At 40.2% G+C, this 18,933-nt stretch overlaps 1 protein-coding gene across 1 annotated transcript in view; it reads left to right on the forward strand.

Annotated features, from left to right (window-relative positions):
• The first annotated feature begins 6,745 nt into the window (after positions 1-6,745).
• Positions 6,746-18,933, forward strand: part of TMEM236 (transmembrane protein 236) — a 34,519-nt gene continuing 22,331 nt past the window's right edge. Inside the window, exons 1-2 of the mRNA XM_019752069.2 lie at positions 6,746-7,903; positions 18,273-18,345. Coding sequence (XP_019607628.2) covers positions 7,647-7,903; positions 18,273-18,345 — 330 coding nt within the window. The 5' untranslated portion in view covers positions 6,746-7,646. The remainder of the gene's footprint in view (positions 7,904-18,272; positions 18,346-18,933) is intronic.

The following is an 18,933-nucleotide window of genomic DNA, read 5'->3' on the forward strand; positions in this document are numbered from 1 at the left end:
CTGAGAAAGTGTGATTACATAAAGACCCAAAGAAAGCAAGGATTTTGGAAATCTGAGGAACAGAACAGTTAGGGTGACGAATGTGAGGTTGAAGAATATTGAAGAGGACACTGAGAGTGAGAGTAAAAGGGTGTTAAGTTGGAGAGAAAGATGGTGAGGAAGAGATTGCAGGGTTTGAAAATTCCTTTTTTTCCTTCTTCCGCCTCCCTCCCCCACTCCTCCAGTTCAAGCCATTGTTTCTCAGTCTAGTTGTGTAGGACACAGCTCCCTGGCCCATGCTGGTATTATGAGCCTTGCACTCCCCCGGGTTGAGGCAGTTGGTCACCTGTCAGCTGCTCACATGGTAGCCAGTGGCAGCTCTCGCCAACCTCCGACTTCATGGCAGCCCAGCTCCAGGGAGAGCCATTGTTCACAATCTTAGCTGTCCAGGGTGCAGCTCACTGGCCCATGAGGGAATCGAACCAGCGACCTCGGCGTTAGGAGAATGGCACTCCAACCACCTGAGGCACTGGGCTGGGCTGGGTTTGAAAATTCTGGTAAAGCCTTGGGTGTTTACTCTAAATGAAATAGGAAGCCACTGGGAGTCTTGACAGAAGAGAGAAGTCGACTTATTAAATGTTTGTGAAACTGAATGGGCCAAATATACATAATATTAGAAGACATATTATGTACATTATAATCTAAGTTTTAGAAAGGGTAATTTAGATTAGAAGATTCCAAACCCACAATGTCTTTTAAAATAGCCACTTAAAAACTGTGGTTAAAGGAAAACCTGCACCACCTAGTGGACTTAGGGAGCACTGCATTTGGGTAAATCACTTGGAAATTTTATGTGATCTATTTTATCTACATTAACCAAAATAACTGGATAGTTGTCATTTTTGCATGCTTTGTTAGGGTATGGGCATGACTACTAACATTATTTTCAAGTTATTTTACCTTAAGTATGGAAAATAATCTGCAAACATATCAAGTTCTTAACAGTGAAGATTTGGGAAATTTAGGTTAAATCATTTTTGTGAACTTTGGGATGAACCTACACTAATAATTAGGACTGCATCTACATTGAAATAGATTTTATTTCTTTGCTTAAATTGGTTACTTTGGAATACTTAAAGGCCAAGTTAGATTATTGTTGTCTCTTGAAAAATAAAATCTGAGAATTGTTGTAAAGAAGTGACTTCCTCTTTTCTTTAAGATTCTGTTTCTTTTTCTATAAGATTTTTGTTTTTGAGCCAAATTGATTTTTGTTTTGTGCCAGGAAGTAAGATCTGAAATGCTCTCTCTCATATTCTATTTCTAATTCTCAGCTCCCATTCATACATCACTACACACAATTTATGTGATGGCTATGAGGTCGGATGAGAAATCTTTCCTTCCTTCCTTCCGACCTTTCCAAGATCTGGACAATTATAACAGAAAAGCATATTACAAGGGAGCATCATTATTTTTAAAATGTAAGAACATTTTCTACATTTTGTTAATTTCAATAATAGAGTCACGAGATAAATGCTGGATATCAAAAGGGTTTCCAAAGTGAAATCTTTGCCCTTACAAAGTTGTTTAATAGCCAGAGAGAGATGAAATTATACTTTCCCATAATACAAATTTAGTATGGACTATGATAACGTAAGATTGGGGAAGGGGGCATATATTAGATAGTGAAGTAATCTTACTGAATTCACGTCAAGTGATTTAATTGGTGACACCTGCTCATGAGAATCGGTCATATATTTTGGAAATACATAAATATTGGACGTGATAAATAATCAGTGAATTAGGCCTAGGGACACACTTTCACCTCTTTCCTAGGCTCTTCAGAGATCCGGCTTGATCGGCTGAGTAGTTTCACTGTCACCAGCCACTGCCTTTTTGCACATCAACCCCATACGATCACAGGAAACAAACCACAGACATGCCAGAACATTCCTAGCAGTTTGTACATTTTGTTTCACAGACTACATTGAAAACAATGAACAAACCTTGAGATTACAAATGATCTTATTAACAGTTTAAGAGACTTTCAATTTTGACTTCCTGCCTCCAGGAAGGAAATGACAGTTGGAAGTGTGGAGAACAGGTGTTGCCCTGGACAGCATGATATCTTCTGCTTACTAAAATAAAAAACATTGCATCAACACTCCTACATGGAAGTGAGTTCTAACCACAAGACTCAGTCTTTCCACCACAGACCCAGCTTCAGAAAACCAAATCTGTTTCCTACCAGGAAGTTGTTAAAGCCAGCATGAAAGAACATACTAAGAGGCATAGTTCTTGGAATCAGTGTTGGATGAATCCACGTAAAGAATTTGGGTGGCTGGAAAATATCCCCCTCCATGTCGTTCCAATTACTGTAGTACCATTGTGTGGCGGGCTCATCAGGGATTTTAGAAGGCAAAGAATCAGGATTGGCATAAACTGGTCCCAGCTGAAGGGTAGGTGATTTGAAACCCTATCTCATCTCCCTTTGTCTTTTTCTCCAAGTCAGGGGTCTGGTATGTTTTTCCTCCCAGTAGCTTAATGTTGGCACCATGGCAGAACGGCATTCTTTTTCTTTGCCAAGCTTGTGAATTCCAATCTTCCTCCTGAAGGATCCTTCCCGGCCTCCCAATCTATTATGGAAAATGTAGACAAATGACCCTTTAGAAGGACTAAGGACTCTGAAATAATTGAAGGCTCTATGCCTTGTACCAAATACCAGACAGTCCTCTCCAGCCTCTTCCTTTCATGGTTCAGTCCATTCTGGAATATGCCTTTTTGAAGGCACATGGGTTGGAAAAGGTTGAGAAAGGTATTGTAACACTGGGACCTATACAGTATTTGTGAGTGCTTGCAAGGGGGCATAGTCTTTTCTTAACATCCCTGATGAGATGAAGAAACTGCAATCTCGGGGGCTTCATCTTTTCTCCCTTATCTAGAGACCATGCTATGGCGGAAAGAAATGTGGGGCCTGTCAAGGCGACCACGCCAGGAAATTGAAGCTCATGGGCTGAGAGAACAGACTGTATTGGGACAGGTAGTACATGATTTCTCCTGAAAGGTCAGCGTGAGGGGCAGCATTCCTTTGGAATGAAAGATGAGTTAGCCGTTATCAAAGCCTAACACGTCCCCCCTGTGGCCCATGACTTCTTTTCCCCTTCATCTGCTTATGCATTCCTTCTGCAGATATACACTATGTGGTTGGCCCTGTGCTGAGACATGATGATACTGAGATGAAAACAAATGTTCTCTGTCTTCGGGGAGCTTTCGGTGACGCAGTGCACCAACAACAGGGAGGGAAGTGCTGCCATAGAAGTGTGAATGCCTGCAGAGGTGTTTTGACTGCAAAGGAGAAAACACTTCTGCTGGGAAGAGGAGGGGAGGAAAGGTTCACGCAGGGCTTAAACCCGGGGCTGAAGGACGAAGGTTATACTTGTTCACGCTCTCCTGTAAGATCAGGAGAAGGCAGTCAAATCCAACCCAAAATGCCCAGCTAGAAAACAGTTACGGAAGGCTGCTGTTTGCCTCTTGACGATTTCACTGCTCTTTGGTCCTGCCGTCCAAGGAATATGTGGAAGTGGAATTGTGTATTTTGCTTCTGCTGCGAGGTTAGGGAAAACATTAGTGGAGGAAAGATAAAAAAAAAAATCACAAAATTTTTACTAAGCTGGGATTGTTTTGTTTAACTGATTTGTGTTTTCTAATATTTTTGCTTGTGAAATATCACCACATGCAAATATTACCACTATGAAATATTACCACTATGCAAATTTTACTTATTGTTTATTTATTAATAAATAAAAGTGAAAACCCACTCGACCCTACCTCACCCATTCTCCAGGGACAGCACTGTTAGCAGTTTGATGACTGTCTTTCCAGATTTTTAATTTACATTTCAATCTACAGCTATTGTATTTGAAAACAAAAATGAGATTTTGCCATCCATATTGTTATACATAGCATTGACACCTTGATTCTCTCTCCCACCCATCTCCCCATCTCACTCTGCATCATGACCATTCTTAAAATTGTTCTTCAAAGGAAATATCATTATACAATCTAAAGAAGGTGCTCTGGCAATATATAGATATTGCTTTGAGACAGCAGAAAAAATCAAATAGACCAAAACTCACCTCCTCTGAGATGCCTTCTCTGATCAACTCCACTTGATTTTGTTTTCAGTCCTCTCCTCTGAATCATCCAGTAGTTGTATATATTGTTTCTATATTATATTTAGCCCCTGCTCATAAACATACCCCTTTGTCTTATACTCAAGGCCTTTGGGTGCAAAGAACAAAGACCTCGTTTTGTAAGAATACATGTGAACTGGCAAGATCAACAAGTGAGGGGCTGGTCTTCGTGGTGTGCTGGTGTCTACCTGTTGATTTGTTCCAGTTTTTGGACGCTCTGGATTGGCTTCCTCAATCTACCAACTCTTCTTTACCATTTGGCTTCCATTTGTTCATTCATTTGCTCAGCAAACTGTGAGTGTCAACAACATGCTAAGGGTGGTTCTGGCACATATAGTTTGGATTGCTCTAATTCTGACTCAAAACAATGACCTCCTTTAATTCCACTTATCCAATTCTCCCCATGTTTCTTAGTTCACATTCCTAAGGATGAGAAAGCAATTGGCCCAATTTATGCCCGGCCATACTTCGATGGCTGAACAATGTGGCCAAAGCCTATTCTCCAAACGTGGCTGGAGAAGGGAGATGGAGGACAGAGGGCAGACTAGCCCTTCACAGCCCTAACCTGCCCAGCTCACTCCATGAGTGTTCTCAGGTCTTACCTGGGGTTTGTGTCATGTCCCTAACCAGAGTGTACAAGGTCGGACAATTAAGTTTGTGAACCCCTCCTAGAAAAAGTGCTACATACCTCACTGCTGAATATCACTACGGTCACCTTCGAAGTACTCCCCTTGGGAAGTTATGCACCGATGCTAGCACCTAGTCCACCCTTCAAAGCAACTTTGGAACTCTTTTTCTAGAATGGCCATCAGAGCTGTTGTCATATTACCCTTGATGTCCTGAATGTCATCAAATATCTTCCTTTCAGTATTTCCTTTATCTTCAGGTAAAGAAAGAAGTCACTGGGGGCCAGATCAGGTGAGTAGAGAGGGTGTTCCAATACAGTTATTTGTTTACTGGCTAAAAACTCCCTCACAGACAGTGCCATGTGAGCTGGTGCATTGTCGCGATGCCAGAGCCATGAAATGTTGGCGAAAAGTTCAGGTCGTCTAACTTTTTCACATAGCCTTTTCAGCATTTCCAAATAGTAAACTTGGTTTTACTATTTGTACCAGTTCATACAAATTCATAATGAATAATCCCTCTGATATCAAAAAAGGTTAGCAACATCGTTGCAACAAGTTCACAGACTTAATTGTCAGACCTTGTAAGTCAATATGGACTCTGTCTCTGCCATGACAGCACACAATAGATGTTCAATGAACAGTGCTAACACAGTCCTTCCTTTACATGGAGTTGAGCTCACTGAGGGCAGAGGGAGAGAAGCACAACCTCCATCCACCCAGAGAAAGCGCAGCTAGTTATCACAGCATTCCACGTGGCAGGTTTTGCTCACATTCTCAGTGTTGTCTGGGAAGGTGAAGAGAGATTAGAAACCCCAGGAAAATAACAGGTAAGAAATACAAAGGGAATGTCAGTTTTAAATTCCCATACGTGGGGAAAAAAATTGAGCATTTAAAATGGAATTATAGACCTGGGCATGAGTCCTTTGTCCTGAAGCCAGGCTATTTTTATTCAACTACTTTCTTCAAATGCTCAGGTCACAATTCCTATAAATACGCAAAGTTTGTATATGAAGTCGTAATACAACATAGCACTGATGACTTAAGACAGAGGGTTAGGACAGTAAAATATAATTTGTGTCTTTTAAATAGAAATTTTTTATTAGGGATGATATAGAGACTTGATGTCACCTATATGATATTAGAAATAGTTGGTGACAGAACTGCTGCTCAGATGGTTTTCTGCCCCATCCTTCCATATTCTTGTCACCGTTCTTCCAAGTCTCTTCTTTCACTGAGAGGACTTTTGCTAAACTTCAGTGAATTCGAAATTCAAGTTCAGATAAAATAACTAGATATCCTGCAGTGGGAGGGCAGGAGGCGTGACTCCCCAAAGCTAGCTGCCCAAAATCCTAGGTGCGTCTGGAGAGCCAGGCAGCATAGGGCCCCTTCCGCAAAGGGCCTTGGGAGAGAGGAGCCTAGAGAACACTGGCTCACGCCAGTCTGACAGACAGCAGGCACAGAGGGAGCCATCTAAAGAGCAAGTACAGGGTAGGCATTCGCACTGGTGTCTGTGGATGCAGTGCTCTCCTCATCGCTCCTGCTCCCTGTGTTTTAGCCGAGGCTCGCATCTCTTGCCCACAATCCTCTGTCACTCCCAGCTGGCTTCCTGCCCCCAGGTTAACGCTGCTTCTGTCCTTCCTCCACACAAGCACTCAACTGTCCTTTCCAGATGATCAAGTGACTCCTTTAGTTCAGAAAAAGTTGCTTTTATATTCACACACACCCCAAATCCATCATGGGACATTTACATTCTGATCCCAGCTGATGTTTACAACCTCTCCCTCCCCTATTTCCTGCATGCCCCACCAGACTCTAACTTGTTGCAGTCTCCTTGCTCCTTTCTACTGCCTAAGAGGTCACTGACACCCAACCCCCTCCATCCCGCCCTCTCTGTCCTATCTTTCCTTCCCCTTCCCAGAGCCTAAACAGGAAGTTCTCTTCTGTGTTACCATAGCATTTGGATTGTGGTTCTGACTTCAGTTATTTTTCTGTTGCTCATAGGTTTGTTTCCTCCAGTGGACTGTGGACATTTGGAAGGCAGGGACCTTCCGTCACTCGTTCATCCTCACACCCAACACCTAGCACAGGTGCTAAGGAAGGATTTTCATGGAGACAACTGTTGTCTTTTAAGCATTTGATGCACTTTCAGACTAGATGTAGATAGCTCTTAATTTAGTGTTAATCCTCATAACAGGTTTTTAATATGGCCGTTAGTTTCCTGACCAGCAAAAGAAAAATAACGTTAATCTGTATTACGTAGCAATGAGTGTGTAAGAACAAATATTTCAAGTACCAGGAAGAAGTTGAGTTAGGGAGTTGGCAAAGCAAATCTAAACTCCGACTTGTCCAGTACTTTGAAGAAAAATGAGGGGCCGTTTTCCAAGACGAAGACTCAGGTTTTGGGTAATTCACGTTGCCTGAATTTGCTTAGACATAAAAAGAGGGGGTTGGGTCCCCCTTTAACTGTAAAATTACATTCTTCTAATGGTTCTACTTAACAAGTGTTAAATATTACACAGACGTTTTATGGGTTCAAATTAGCAATAAAAGCTACGTTAAAAAATATCTTCTTAACAGTGCTTCAAAGCATGTTCCGAAGTTTATTTGACTTCTAATAATGGTTGTGCAAACGCATGAGGTGATCACGTCCACAACTGCTCTGTTTCTTTAAGAGAACTCGGTTGTTAAGTTGGAAGATCATTGAACCATATGAGGGTCAATAAAAGAATAAAAAGTCACTGGTTGGTGATCGGAGTACAAGGAACTTGATCCTCGTTCAGTATCTGTGTGTCCATATGCTGCCTGGTCAGAGGGGGAGCGTCTGGTCCTCAGCAGCTCACACTTCCTCGGGATGGCTTCTGGAAGAATAATCAAGCTTGTGGTGTTTGAGCTTCTTCAGTTTGCTGCTTTCTCCATACCCACACTTGTGACTGTGGAACAGTTTGCCACTGCCTATCAAAGGACAAGGGAAACACCTGAGAAAACGCATTATTGGCTGATTGTTTCCTGTTCGATTGCCTATGTGGCTTCAGTGAGTCTATTGATTTGGGTTCCCGTAAAAGTTATCTTATACAAGAAGCCGCATCTTTCCAAAAAAATTAAAGGATGGTAAGTAAAAATATTCATTAGCGGGGAATCCCTCAGATGTTTTCAAGGATAGTTCTTCATGTACTATGTGTAAGGATGTTAGCATAGCAGAAATGGACATAATGTAAGATTAAAGAGAAGTAACAATCATGGTTTCTATAAATGTTTCAATATTATGCGATCTTCCATATTTTTGTAGGGTCATAACAAATTCCACTTGTTCATACGATAGGCATTAGTGTGAGTCCATGACACCCTGAGCAGTAAATGTTGGACCTAATTCCTCTGTATACTTAACTGCCTAAAGTTATCACAGTTAGTTTACAGAAATCATAATTGCAAGATTATAATACAGAATTTTACTTTTGTATAAAACTGAAAGTAATGTCTGTTTTAATGTTTTAAAATGTTTCCATTGCGTGTTTTGCAGGTCTAAGGCCTCCTTTGACCATTAAACAACTGAGATTTTTAAGCAACTGGTTCCTTTAATTAGATTTTTAAAAATACTATGTTGGTAAATTCTTTCACCCTGGTGGGGGTGTGTGGAGTACTTCAATAATAATACAAAAATATTTTAAATAAATTAAGACTTAGTGTTGATTTAACGAACAGTTTAGCTAATGTCTATATCAACCCACGTAAAAGTGATGAGAACAGGTAATCTCTAATACTAATAGGTTTTTTATTTTAGATCTTCAGATCTGATTCTTACTCATCTGGGATTTCTTTATTTTCTTTGATAACTTACATTTTCTTTTATCCTGATCTTTTATTTTAAAGTTGAACAACATAGAATGCATTTGAAAAGCAAGGAGTTGGGAATTTGAACATAAGCAAGGGTAGACATGTGAAAATAATAACTCCAGCAATATAGCTAGTAATACTGTTGGGAGGGTGCAGAGGGGGAGAGCTAAAGTGTGGAGTTCATGAAGTGCCCTTTAGATAGTGATACCGATACTGGAATTGGCCTCGAGAACCCTACTTACCAGCAGACTTTCAATTCCCAGTGGGCAGAGCTCCTAAGGGGTTTCGGAAATAAACCATTTGGTTGGCACTGCTTTTATCAGTGAGGTTCGGGGTTTTTGTAAACCTTGACCCAAAGGCTCACGACCTAAGGGGTGGGTTTAGAGCTCTCCACTCCTTACACAACCTGGGAGTTGCTTTGATTGAGCCTTCTGCCTGGTGGAAGGTTCAGATGACCACAGGAGTAAACCAACGAGAAGCTGGTGCCCACCAGCCCGGGATGGGGCTCTTTTATCTTTTTTCTTTTATAGCTCAAATTCCTAGGCCTCTAGGTTCTTCATATCATTGAGGCAGCAAACCTTCCTATGGCATATATCATCATCATCACTATTAAGCTATAATTACTTCTTTGCTGATCACTTACGTGCTAACAGATTTATATATGAATTTCATTTCATCCTGTACCACCTCATGAAGTGAGTATTCTCATAAGTTTATCATTATTATTCGCAAGAGGAAACTGAGGATTAGAGAGCTATGCAAATTTCCCGGTCAGTTAACTAGTGAGTGGAGGGGCCAGACTTCAGACCCAGGTCCCCCTGACTCCATAAGTAGTACTTCGAACCACTACTACTTAATCTCCTGGGGCAATTTAGAGTAAGGAAGAGAGTAGTCCCTTGTTTCTACTCCACAGAACACATATTTCCCTTGTACACTTCCTTGTGCTAAGCTGTCTTGGGCTGTCAGAACAATTACATCTGTCAGTGATTCTTTTCGGGAAATACTCTTCTGGTCTTTCATTTCTGTTTGTGGGTATGGCTAGCCACAAGTGTCCTAACTAGTTTTAGATATGACAGGTTATCTGTAATTTCAGTGAAACTCAAACTATTTCCTCATGGCCTCATTCATAAGTCCTATCATATTGTTATCTCTTCCTGGCACAGGAGAGAAGAAATAGCAACTGAGCACTATTCTAGGACCTTCTTCATTTTGTACTGTTAGATTTGAACTTTACAACCATCTAGTGAGGTTTGTGCCAGTGTTTTCATTTTAGAGATGAAGAAACAGAAACTCGAAGAAATGATTAACCTTGTCAAGTGATAAAGTTTGTAAATGGTGGAGCTAGGATCTGTGAGCCCAGATCAATCTGATTCTGTGTATTATCTCTATTTCATGCAACTTTTTCTTTATTCTTTCTGACTTTGAATGCCAAGTATGTTTCAAGAGAACAAGAGAAATTCAACTCTTTTCATGTCACTAGGATACATTTCCCCAAAAGATGTATATTTGGATATTATATATGATTCCCAAAAGATGAGTATTTGGATATTTTAATATATGTGGCAATATAGAGTGTGTCGTATATCTTAATCGCTAGATGAAGATGATACAAAAATAATTGCTGCTATAGAAAGTAGGTGTTAAAAGTATGAATTATTTTTGAAGAATACTTAAATTGTTGCTTCTGTGAAATTCCATAGATCCTTAGCTTTCACAGATACATTGTGGATGAGCCTGTTGGAGAACCTCCCTGTAGGTCCACATGGGCATCCTGAGTCCAGGAGAGAGTGAGTCATCCAGCTAGTAAGGGATGTGTCCTGGAAACACAGACTGGGACGTCCAGACCTGAGTTCAAATCCCAGCTTTGACATTGACTATGACACCTGTGTGAGTTATTTAAATTCCTTGAATTTTAGTTTTCTCATGAGCATAACAGGGACAACCTAGTTTCTTCCTCGGAGTGTTATTTGAAGAAACTGAATGAGACTATGCACATAAAGTTCCGAGCATAGCCTGGCACCTCAATATTAGTGTGACTACCTCAGGCTGAATTTAGTATTTCCGTGTAAAACATGATCTTGTTTAATCCTTAGAATGACTCTGAGAATTGGTAGGACTGATGATACAATTGATAAAATGGAAGAAAACTATATACTATTTAAGTGATGTCTCACAGATCTCTTTTATTGTTTGAGAATAATTAAGGCCAATATAGTGCTACCATGACTATCTTCTAAAGTATTTTGCATATACACAGTGCTTTTATGTTTTATTTCATTCACTTGACCTGCAGGTCAGTGTTGTAAAGTTGACCACATAGATATAATTCCCATATTATCAGTAAAAAAACAGTGTCAGAGAGCTGAAGACATACGCACTAAATCAACAGTGGAGTCTGAAGTTTGCTCTTGTTAAACACTTCCTCATTCTTTAGAATGATTGTTCTTTTTTGGAGGATGCCTTTCATAACTCATAATTATGAATCATAATTCATAATTACTCTAGACGTGATGTGCCAGGAATCTTGGGCAGTGCCAAGATTGAGAGACTCCACCCTTTGGGACTACATTTTACCTTGCTTAACTCCTTAACATACTCAACAAGATGTTGCTATTTATTTGTTTAAGGCAGGGGTAGTAATAGTAATAGTACTTGTCATTGTAGTAAAATAAGAGCAAATATTTACTGAACAGTTACTATGGACCAAGAATAGTTGTAAACATTGTATTTTAATTAATTCTGTAACCTTTTTATGTAAGAACACTTATAGTGCCCATTTTACAAATAAGGAAATTGGGCACAGAGATGAAAAGACCACACTGCTAGTGAGTACTGGACCCAGCATGTCTGCCTCCAGAGCACCTTACTATTCTTGCTATTCCATGGCAACACACACACAAGTGATGTGCACAGCACCCATAACATCTAGGCATGCCGGACAGATGGGCTAACCTGAAGGAAATAGGGCTCGTGCTTTTCAGCACCTCTGAGAAGGTCATCGATAAACTACTATGAACTAAATAAACACTGGCGCTTAACAGAGAGTTACTTCTTCCCAGAACATTCCCTGTTCTCTCAGTGGGTCTGTCATTTTCTGAAATACTCAGAAGGCATAATTGTGTGATGCTTGACTAGGCTTTCTCTGCCTTGGTCACACCCCCATATTCAGAAATCAGCAAAACGACATTTATTTTTGCTTTTTCTCTCCCAGCATATGCACTAACTCACCAGATTCCATTAATGCTTCCTCTTTCATCTCTCTTGCATCAGCTCCTGGTTCTCCATGACTGTTTTCCTCACCCTCGTGAGGCCCTCATTTCCAGGACCTATCCATACACTGGCATGGTTTCCCAAGTTTTCATATGGCCATATCCTGTGTCAGAGCATCGGTCCTGGTTGTTTTGGTCAAGGAAGCATGAAGAGCATTTCATTAACTAATGCTGGGGCTCAGGCACCCTTCACCGCTGGTGTTCTTGCCCTTTTCATCTTCTCTCCACTCTCTCTTTCCCTCGCAGTCCCAGCTGATAGACTAATAATCTTCTTGAAAAGTGTTCTCTGCATATCAGTTCCACCCCCCACAAAAATGTACTCTTCCTCTTACTTGCACAATTCAATGTTGATATGACAGCAGAGAATCGTAAAGCAGGAAGGCACCTTAGCTGCTTTTCTGCGCTATTTCTCACAATACAGATAAACAGTCTGCCTCTGAACTTAAAGAGGATTTACTACCTTTTGTATCTCTAACTATGAGTATAGTCTTCCATATTCCCTTATATGAAAATAAAATCTGCCATCATAGGACTTTCTCCCCATCTGTGTAGACTTCACGTCCTCTGCCCTCCCCTTTTATGCCAGTGAATTTGGCGATGGCCAGGAGCTCTGCCTACCCCCCACCCCGATTTTCCCTCTTCATTGCTTTCTGAGCACCCTCATGGGTTCTGATAATGTAAACTGCCACTTGTATGATGGCGAGTCCCCAAATTGTGTCTTCAGTAGTGGCTTCTCTGTGCTCACTGTACATCTATTAAAGCTTTTCAAATATTTGAAGATAGGCACATCGCTCTTCCAGCGGACCTTATCTCATTCACAGCCTTCTACATCTTTTATGCAGGGTCCAGGTGTCATCAGTTTTTCTTGTCCTGTGATTTCTTGTATTACCCTTTTGGATGTCTCCTTGGGATGCTGGCTGGCTTATTAATGTCTGGATGTGATCTCATGGATACCCTGATGTCCTATTGACTTCAGCTCTTGATGTGATGTATTGACTTCAATTGCAACTGTGTCACTTATTTCATAAGTGAGAGTGTGGTTGACGAAAATTCCTGAAAAATCTTGCTCTCAAGTCTGTTTCCTCATTATGTGCTTAGGCAGCTCCCATGAGCCTGTAAGTGCCTCACAGGGACAGTGCATCTTGCGTGTCTTTCTGTCCTTTGAGCAGAGTGTAGTACACACATTTAACCACAGTGTAGATGAATGGGAGAATGGATGGATCTTGAACTATTTTTTTTTAACCTGAACTCTGTAATTTACTCTTATCCCTGTTAAATACCATTATATTGCTTTTAGCCATAGTATTTTTAATAGGTTGCATTCTTCTCCGTCCTGATTGTGTCACCCAAAATGCTAGTTGTCTCACTTGATTTTGTGTCATCTGCAGATGAGATAAGCGTATCTTCCTTGTCTCCCAGAGTTACTACTAAATGTGTTAGATGGCACAGTTTTAATAGAAATCCTCCAGGTTAACAGTCATCCACGAATCCGCTCTCAGGGTTTGTTGGAATAGCTATGAATTTACCTATTTGAACTTCCTTCCAGTTCCCATTTCTCATTCACTCAGTCCCTCTTTTACTAAACATTTGCTGAGTAGCCATTGACTGCCTGGCAGATCTATGCAATGTGGACGTCGCTATCCTAGTCTCACTATATCCTAGGACTTGCCCCGGCATTCAGGACCGTCCATCCTCCGACTTCTGCTATCTCCATTTCCGGACTGCCTCCCTGCATAGATTCTTCATTCTAATGGGCATTATTCCCTGACTATCATAGGGAGATACCTGACTACACATTAGGTATTGTCTCCTTCTCCAGGGAGCATGTTACTGTGGACACTGCACAGTTCCATGTTAAACCAATTGCATAGTAATAGAAAACACCCAAAATGCTGGTTGTCTCACTTGATTACTAAATCGCTAAATAGTATGTGACTCACCACAGGGTCTTGATAAGCCAAGAGAAGAGTCATCAAAACTTAGTACTGATGGTCGGGAAGGTACCCTTTTTGATTCATTGTTCCTCTCCCTTCCCACCCCATGAGACCACCAATGCCCTGCAGGTGTTCAGTAGATGGGGTTTGTGGACTCAGGCTTATGAAGAGAGCACTGTGCTTTAGAGGAGTTAGGGAGTCCACCAAAGGCAGCTGGATTTGAGCCAAGCTGGGAGCAGGAAGACATTCCAGAGGGAGCGATGAATATGAGTAATGAGCTGACATAGGAATAAGCACGACTTCTGTAAGGGGTGGGAGAAGGCCAACTTGCTGAGAAAGGAGGGAGTAGAGAGAAGTGGACTGGACAGTATTGCAGAATGGATAGGAGTGTGAGTTTTGGAGTCAGAAAGACCTGGATTAGGTAGAACTCATCTGTCACCCAGCTTTGGGGTCTTGGGCAAATGAAACCTTCATCATCACTTTCTTCATCTGTAACCTAGGGCTGATACCCCCACTCAGAAAGTTGTTGTGGGGTTTGAGTAATGTCTGTAAAATGGAGTAGAGCTCCCTGGGCTTAGTGTAGAGGGGGAGGGTTACTGCTGGAGAGTTCAGGCCATATTGTGGGAAGCCTTGAAAGACAGGAAAGGAAATGTTGGCTTAATGATTTAGGTAAAAGAGAACCTTTGTGAGTTTTTGAGCAGAGTGGTTTCCCAAGTTATTATCTGAACTTTCCCCTCTCCACGCTTCCTCTGTGAGAAATCTCAGGGCCAGAATTCTTGTTGCACAAACAGAAATCTTTGACTCACCATGGCTGAGCGCAGGTCTTTCTTTACAGGCCTGCTTGTGGGAGAGTCCTCCGTTTTGACAATTTACTACAGATATCTACAGCGCTCTACTCTGGAAATTATACCATGTCCACAGTTCCTTGTCTTCAGCCAGTCTGCATCGTGATGTTAGCCTCGTATTAGTGTCAGCTTGTGTACACCTTCAAAGGATTGTCTATGATATTTCTAACAGAAATGCTATTACTCATTGGATTAGTTTTCTAGGACTGTTCTTATGAAGTACCGCAAACTTGGTGGTATAAACAACAGAAATTTATTGTATCCCAGTTCTGGAGGCTGGAAGTCTGAGATCAAAGTGTTGGTAGAGCTGGTTGCTTCTGAAGGCCACGAGGTAGAATCTGTTCCAGGCCTCTCTCCCAGATTCTGTTGTTTTGCTGGCACCATTTAGCATTCCTTGGCTTGGAGATGCATCATCCTGACTGATCTGCACCTTCATCTCCACATGGCATCTTCCTGCATTTCTTCACATAATCTTCCCTCTGTACATATCTTTCTCCTAATTTTCCCTTCTTATAAGGACACCGGTCATATTGGATTAGAGCCCACCCTAATGACCTCATCTTAACTTATTACCTCTGTAAAGACCCTGTTTCCAAATAAGGTCACATTATTAGGTACTAGGGTTGGAATTTCCAACCTATCTTTTGGGGGGACATAATTCAACCCATAACACTCTTTAATAAATTATGAACATATGCTAGCAGTAAGTCAAGGTTTCCAAATACAGATTATCATTATTTCTGGTTAAATAAAACAGAGACTTGGATTGATATTTATTTAATAACTATTCTATCTGTTCATTTAGTATTTATTGAATTCCTACTATGTGCCAGACACTCTCTGGCATCATGAGGTCCTTGAACTTGGATGAGAAGCACGTTACATTTTTATTTCCACTAACCTCTAATTGAAAACTAACACTTCTTTTCATTTTCAAAGTTGGTAACAAACTACAGTGGTATTAGCAGGACCTCTAACTTTATGACATCTATCTTTTAATAACACATATCTCAGATTTTTCATATCACAATGTACAGTTGCTGCATGTACTTCAGAATATGATTTATGATCTTTGCTACCTTGAAATTATGAGTGATTACATTTTCCACTAGATCTTGAGTATTTCAAAGAATATAAGGAGACTGTGTTCATAGGTAGGCATGTTTATTAATATATCAAAATATTTTAAGGTTTTGCATAATTTTTTCAACATAATTGCTTTGTTTTATAAGTCTATGTATTTTATTTTGTGCATTTAAACATTCTATTCTGAGAAGTGTCCATAAGATTCACCAGATTCCCAGAAGTTTCATTGCACAAACAAGTTTGAAAAGTGTTGTTCTAGATGGTGGAAAGAAAGTAGTGAGCAACATAGCTAGGGCCTCTGTTCCCAAGGGGCTCACCTTGGGTGTGGACACAGAGGGATGTGACAAATATGCAAGTAATAAAATAATCAGCAGAATTTCAGGAAGTCATATATAATATATATGCGTCAGAAGTATCTGGATGTTGATGGTAACCACTTTGAGCACCTCTTGTAATTGCAGAAGTCACATATGACTTGTATTCATCTTTTGTTATTGGTGTATGCTGAGTATTACAATTTTAATACAATTTTCCTTTCTTAAAATGTTTATGCATTTCTTTGGCGATATATATATATATATATATATATATATTTATTTATTATTATTATTTTTTTATGACAACAAGTTGCCAAACATGGAAGATCCAGTAGTAGAGAGTCCCTGGCAGTAGGAATAGCCAGCGTATGACTTGGAGGTGGGGCAAGCTTGGTATAACCAGACGGCCAGTGTGGCCAGACTTAAGTAGGTGTTGGGGGAGATGCAGGTCATTGCAAGTGAGGAGGAAAGTAGGAGAAATAAGAGAAATGCATTATGGGGAGCAGTGTAGGCTAGGGTAATAAGTTTCAATTTTATTCTAATTGTTCATTGTGCTCCTATCACCACGATCCATCCATAGGATTCTTTTCATCTTGCAAAACTGAAACTCTACCCATTCAACAATAACTCCCCAGTCTTTCCATACTCCAGCATTGGAGACTGTGGAGCAGGACAGTGATAAGATGTGTTTTACATTTGAAAATATGACTGTTGACTCTATGGAGAAAGTGTTGCTAGAATAGACGCATGAACAGGAAACCACTTAGAAAACACTGCAGAGGAGAGATGATAGTAGATGAACCCTGGTGTTAGCAGAGCATAGATCCCAAATGTATTTTGGCAGTAAATGAGATAGGATTTGATGATGATCAGAACAAGTATGGAGAAGGATGTGCGTAGGTTCTTCTTTAGGCATGTTAAGTCTGAGTTGCCTTCCAGACATCCAAGTAGAGGTGTCAAGTAGACAGCTGAAGTATAAGTCCAGGGCTCAAGATAGAGGCCAGTCTATATATATTATAATAGGTTTGGGAGTCATGGGCAAGTGGGTGGTATTTAAAGCCATGGGATTGGCTGAGATAATCAAGGGAGATCATGGAGACTAAGAAGAGGTGCAGGAGTAGTTCCTGGGATACTCTTCATCTTTTAGAAGTCAAGCTGAGAAGAGGACTCTATGAATGCTGTAGCCAGTCTTAGACAGTTGAGTGTTGCAAGAACCTGGATCTGGGCTCAGAAAAGGAGGCAAAGTGACTGATTTAAAATCCCATCATGCTTCTGTTTTTAACAGGGCATGCTGGTTCTGGTTTGTATCTATACCTAGAACATCTGAGATGGGGCTGGAATAGAGGGACACCTGTCAGGACCCAGGAGAAATTCTTTGTCATTTGAAAGACTCCAATACTTTTTGTACTTAGACACACACTATCCTATAAATGTAATAAATATATTACGTATTTAACTAAGGAAATAGGAGGTAAATATATCGTTATAGAAAATCTTTAAGTGTATTTTGTCTTCCCCTAAATTGATGATGCTAAATGTGTAACTATGTTTAAATTCTCCCTGCCATAAGATAGAATATTGAATACATATTCTATCTCAATAACTGATTGATTGATTGATCTTTCAAGGTTTAAGAAATGGTCCAAAAACAAGTTTGAAAAATTATGTGATTTTCATGTATATATGTGTGTGGTTTTTTTTTGTGGGGGGGGGCGGTTCAAGCAAAAGATATCCAAATATTTTCAATCTAAATCATCCTTAAGTATCCAAATATCATCTCTAAATGTATTTGTTTGAAAAATCGATTTTACCACATGGGGCATCATATAACTTAAAAAAATTGTGCTGTTCTTTTTTTACCAGTTGGTCATCAGAGCTTGAACTCAGGCAGGATTCTAATTAATGAAATGTAAAACTGTTGCATGTCATGTGTCTTACACTGTGAGCTTTTAGTTGTCTGTGACTTGTTAGTTATTTGGAAATCTGTCCTCCTTTGTTCTAGAAAAGCATTCTGTTTTTTTGGCCTGTGTTCCCCTTTGCCATACTAAAGCATTTGGGAAATGGAAATAGGGAAGCAGTAGCTTCTTAGAAAAACTATTGATGAATGGAACAGGAACTGCAAAATTAGCAAAAACTAACAGGAAGTGTTGATCTTGTACATTGCTGCTTTTGCTTATTCTTTTCTCCTTTGCTAGGAGACCTGTTATGATGATGTGTGTAGTACTCACCACACTCCCCAGCTTCAGCTTTTCTATAGCAGTGACTGAGGTATGGCATTTTGATTTCTTCTACTGCAAGATTTTGAGATTTAAAAATTTCCTCTGTTATTGGGATTGGATAGAGTGGTTACCCAACAAATTCCTTAAAGTTTATTTCATCCAGTCTTCTTCCAAATGTGTGTGTGTGTATATATATATATATATATATATATAGTATTCAGATGATTGTTACTCCTGAGATTGTGGAGGAAAGTCTAACAGCCAATTAAAAAAAAAATAACTGGGTGGCCGGATGGCTCAGTTGGTTAGAACTAGAGCTCTTAACAAGAGGGTTGCCAGTTCGATTCCCACATGGGCCAGTGACCTGCGCCCTCCACAACTAGATTGAAGGACAATGACTTGGAGCTGATGGACCCTGGAAAAGCACACTGTTCCCCAATATTCTCCAATTTTAAAAAAAATTATATATATATATATATAAATTACTTCTGTGTTTGTGTGTGTGACAGGAATGTTATTTCAAAATAATTTTTAAGAGCAAGGAATTTGAAAGTAGGTCCTATATTTGTTTCTTCTAACCTGTCTTTCATGATTGTATTCAGTTCTAAATGGAATAGAACAATATTCCAGTGCATAA

The sequence above is a fragment of the Rhinolophus sinicus genome, linkage group LG02 (genome assembly GCF_036562045.2).
Source record: "Rhinolophus sinicus isolate RSC01 linkage group LG02, ASM3656204v1, whole genome shotgun sequence".
Lineage (NCBI taxonomy): Eukaryota > Metazoa > Chordata > Mammalia > Chiroptera > Rhinolophidae > Rhinolophus > Rhinolophus sinicus.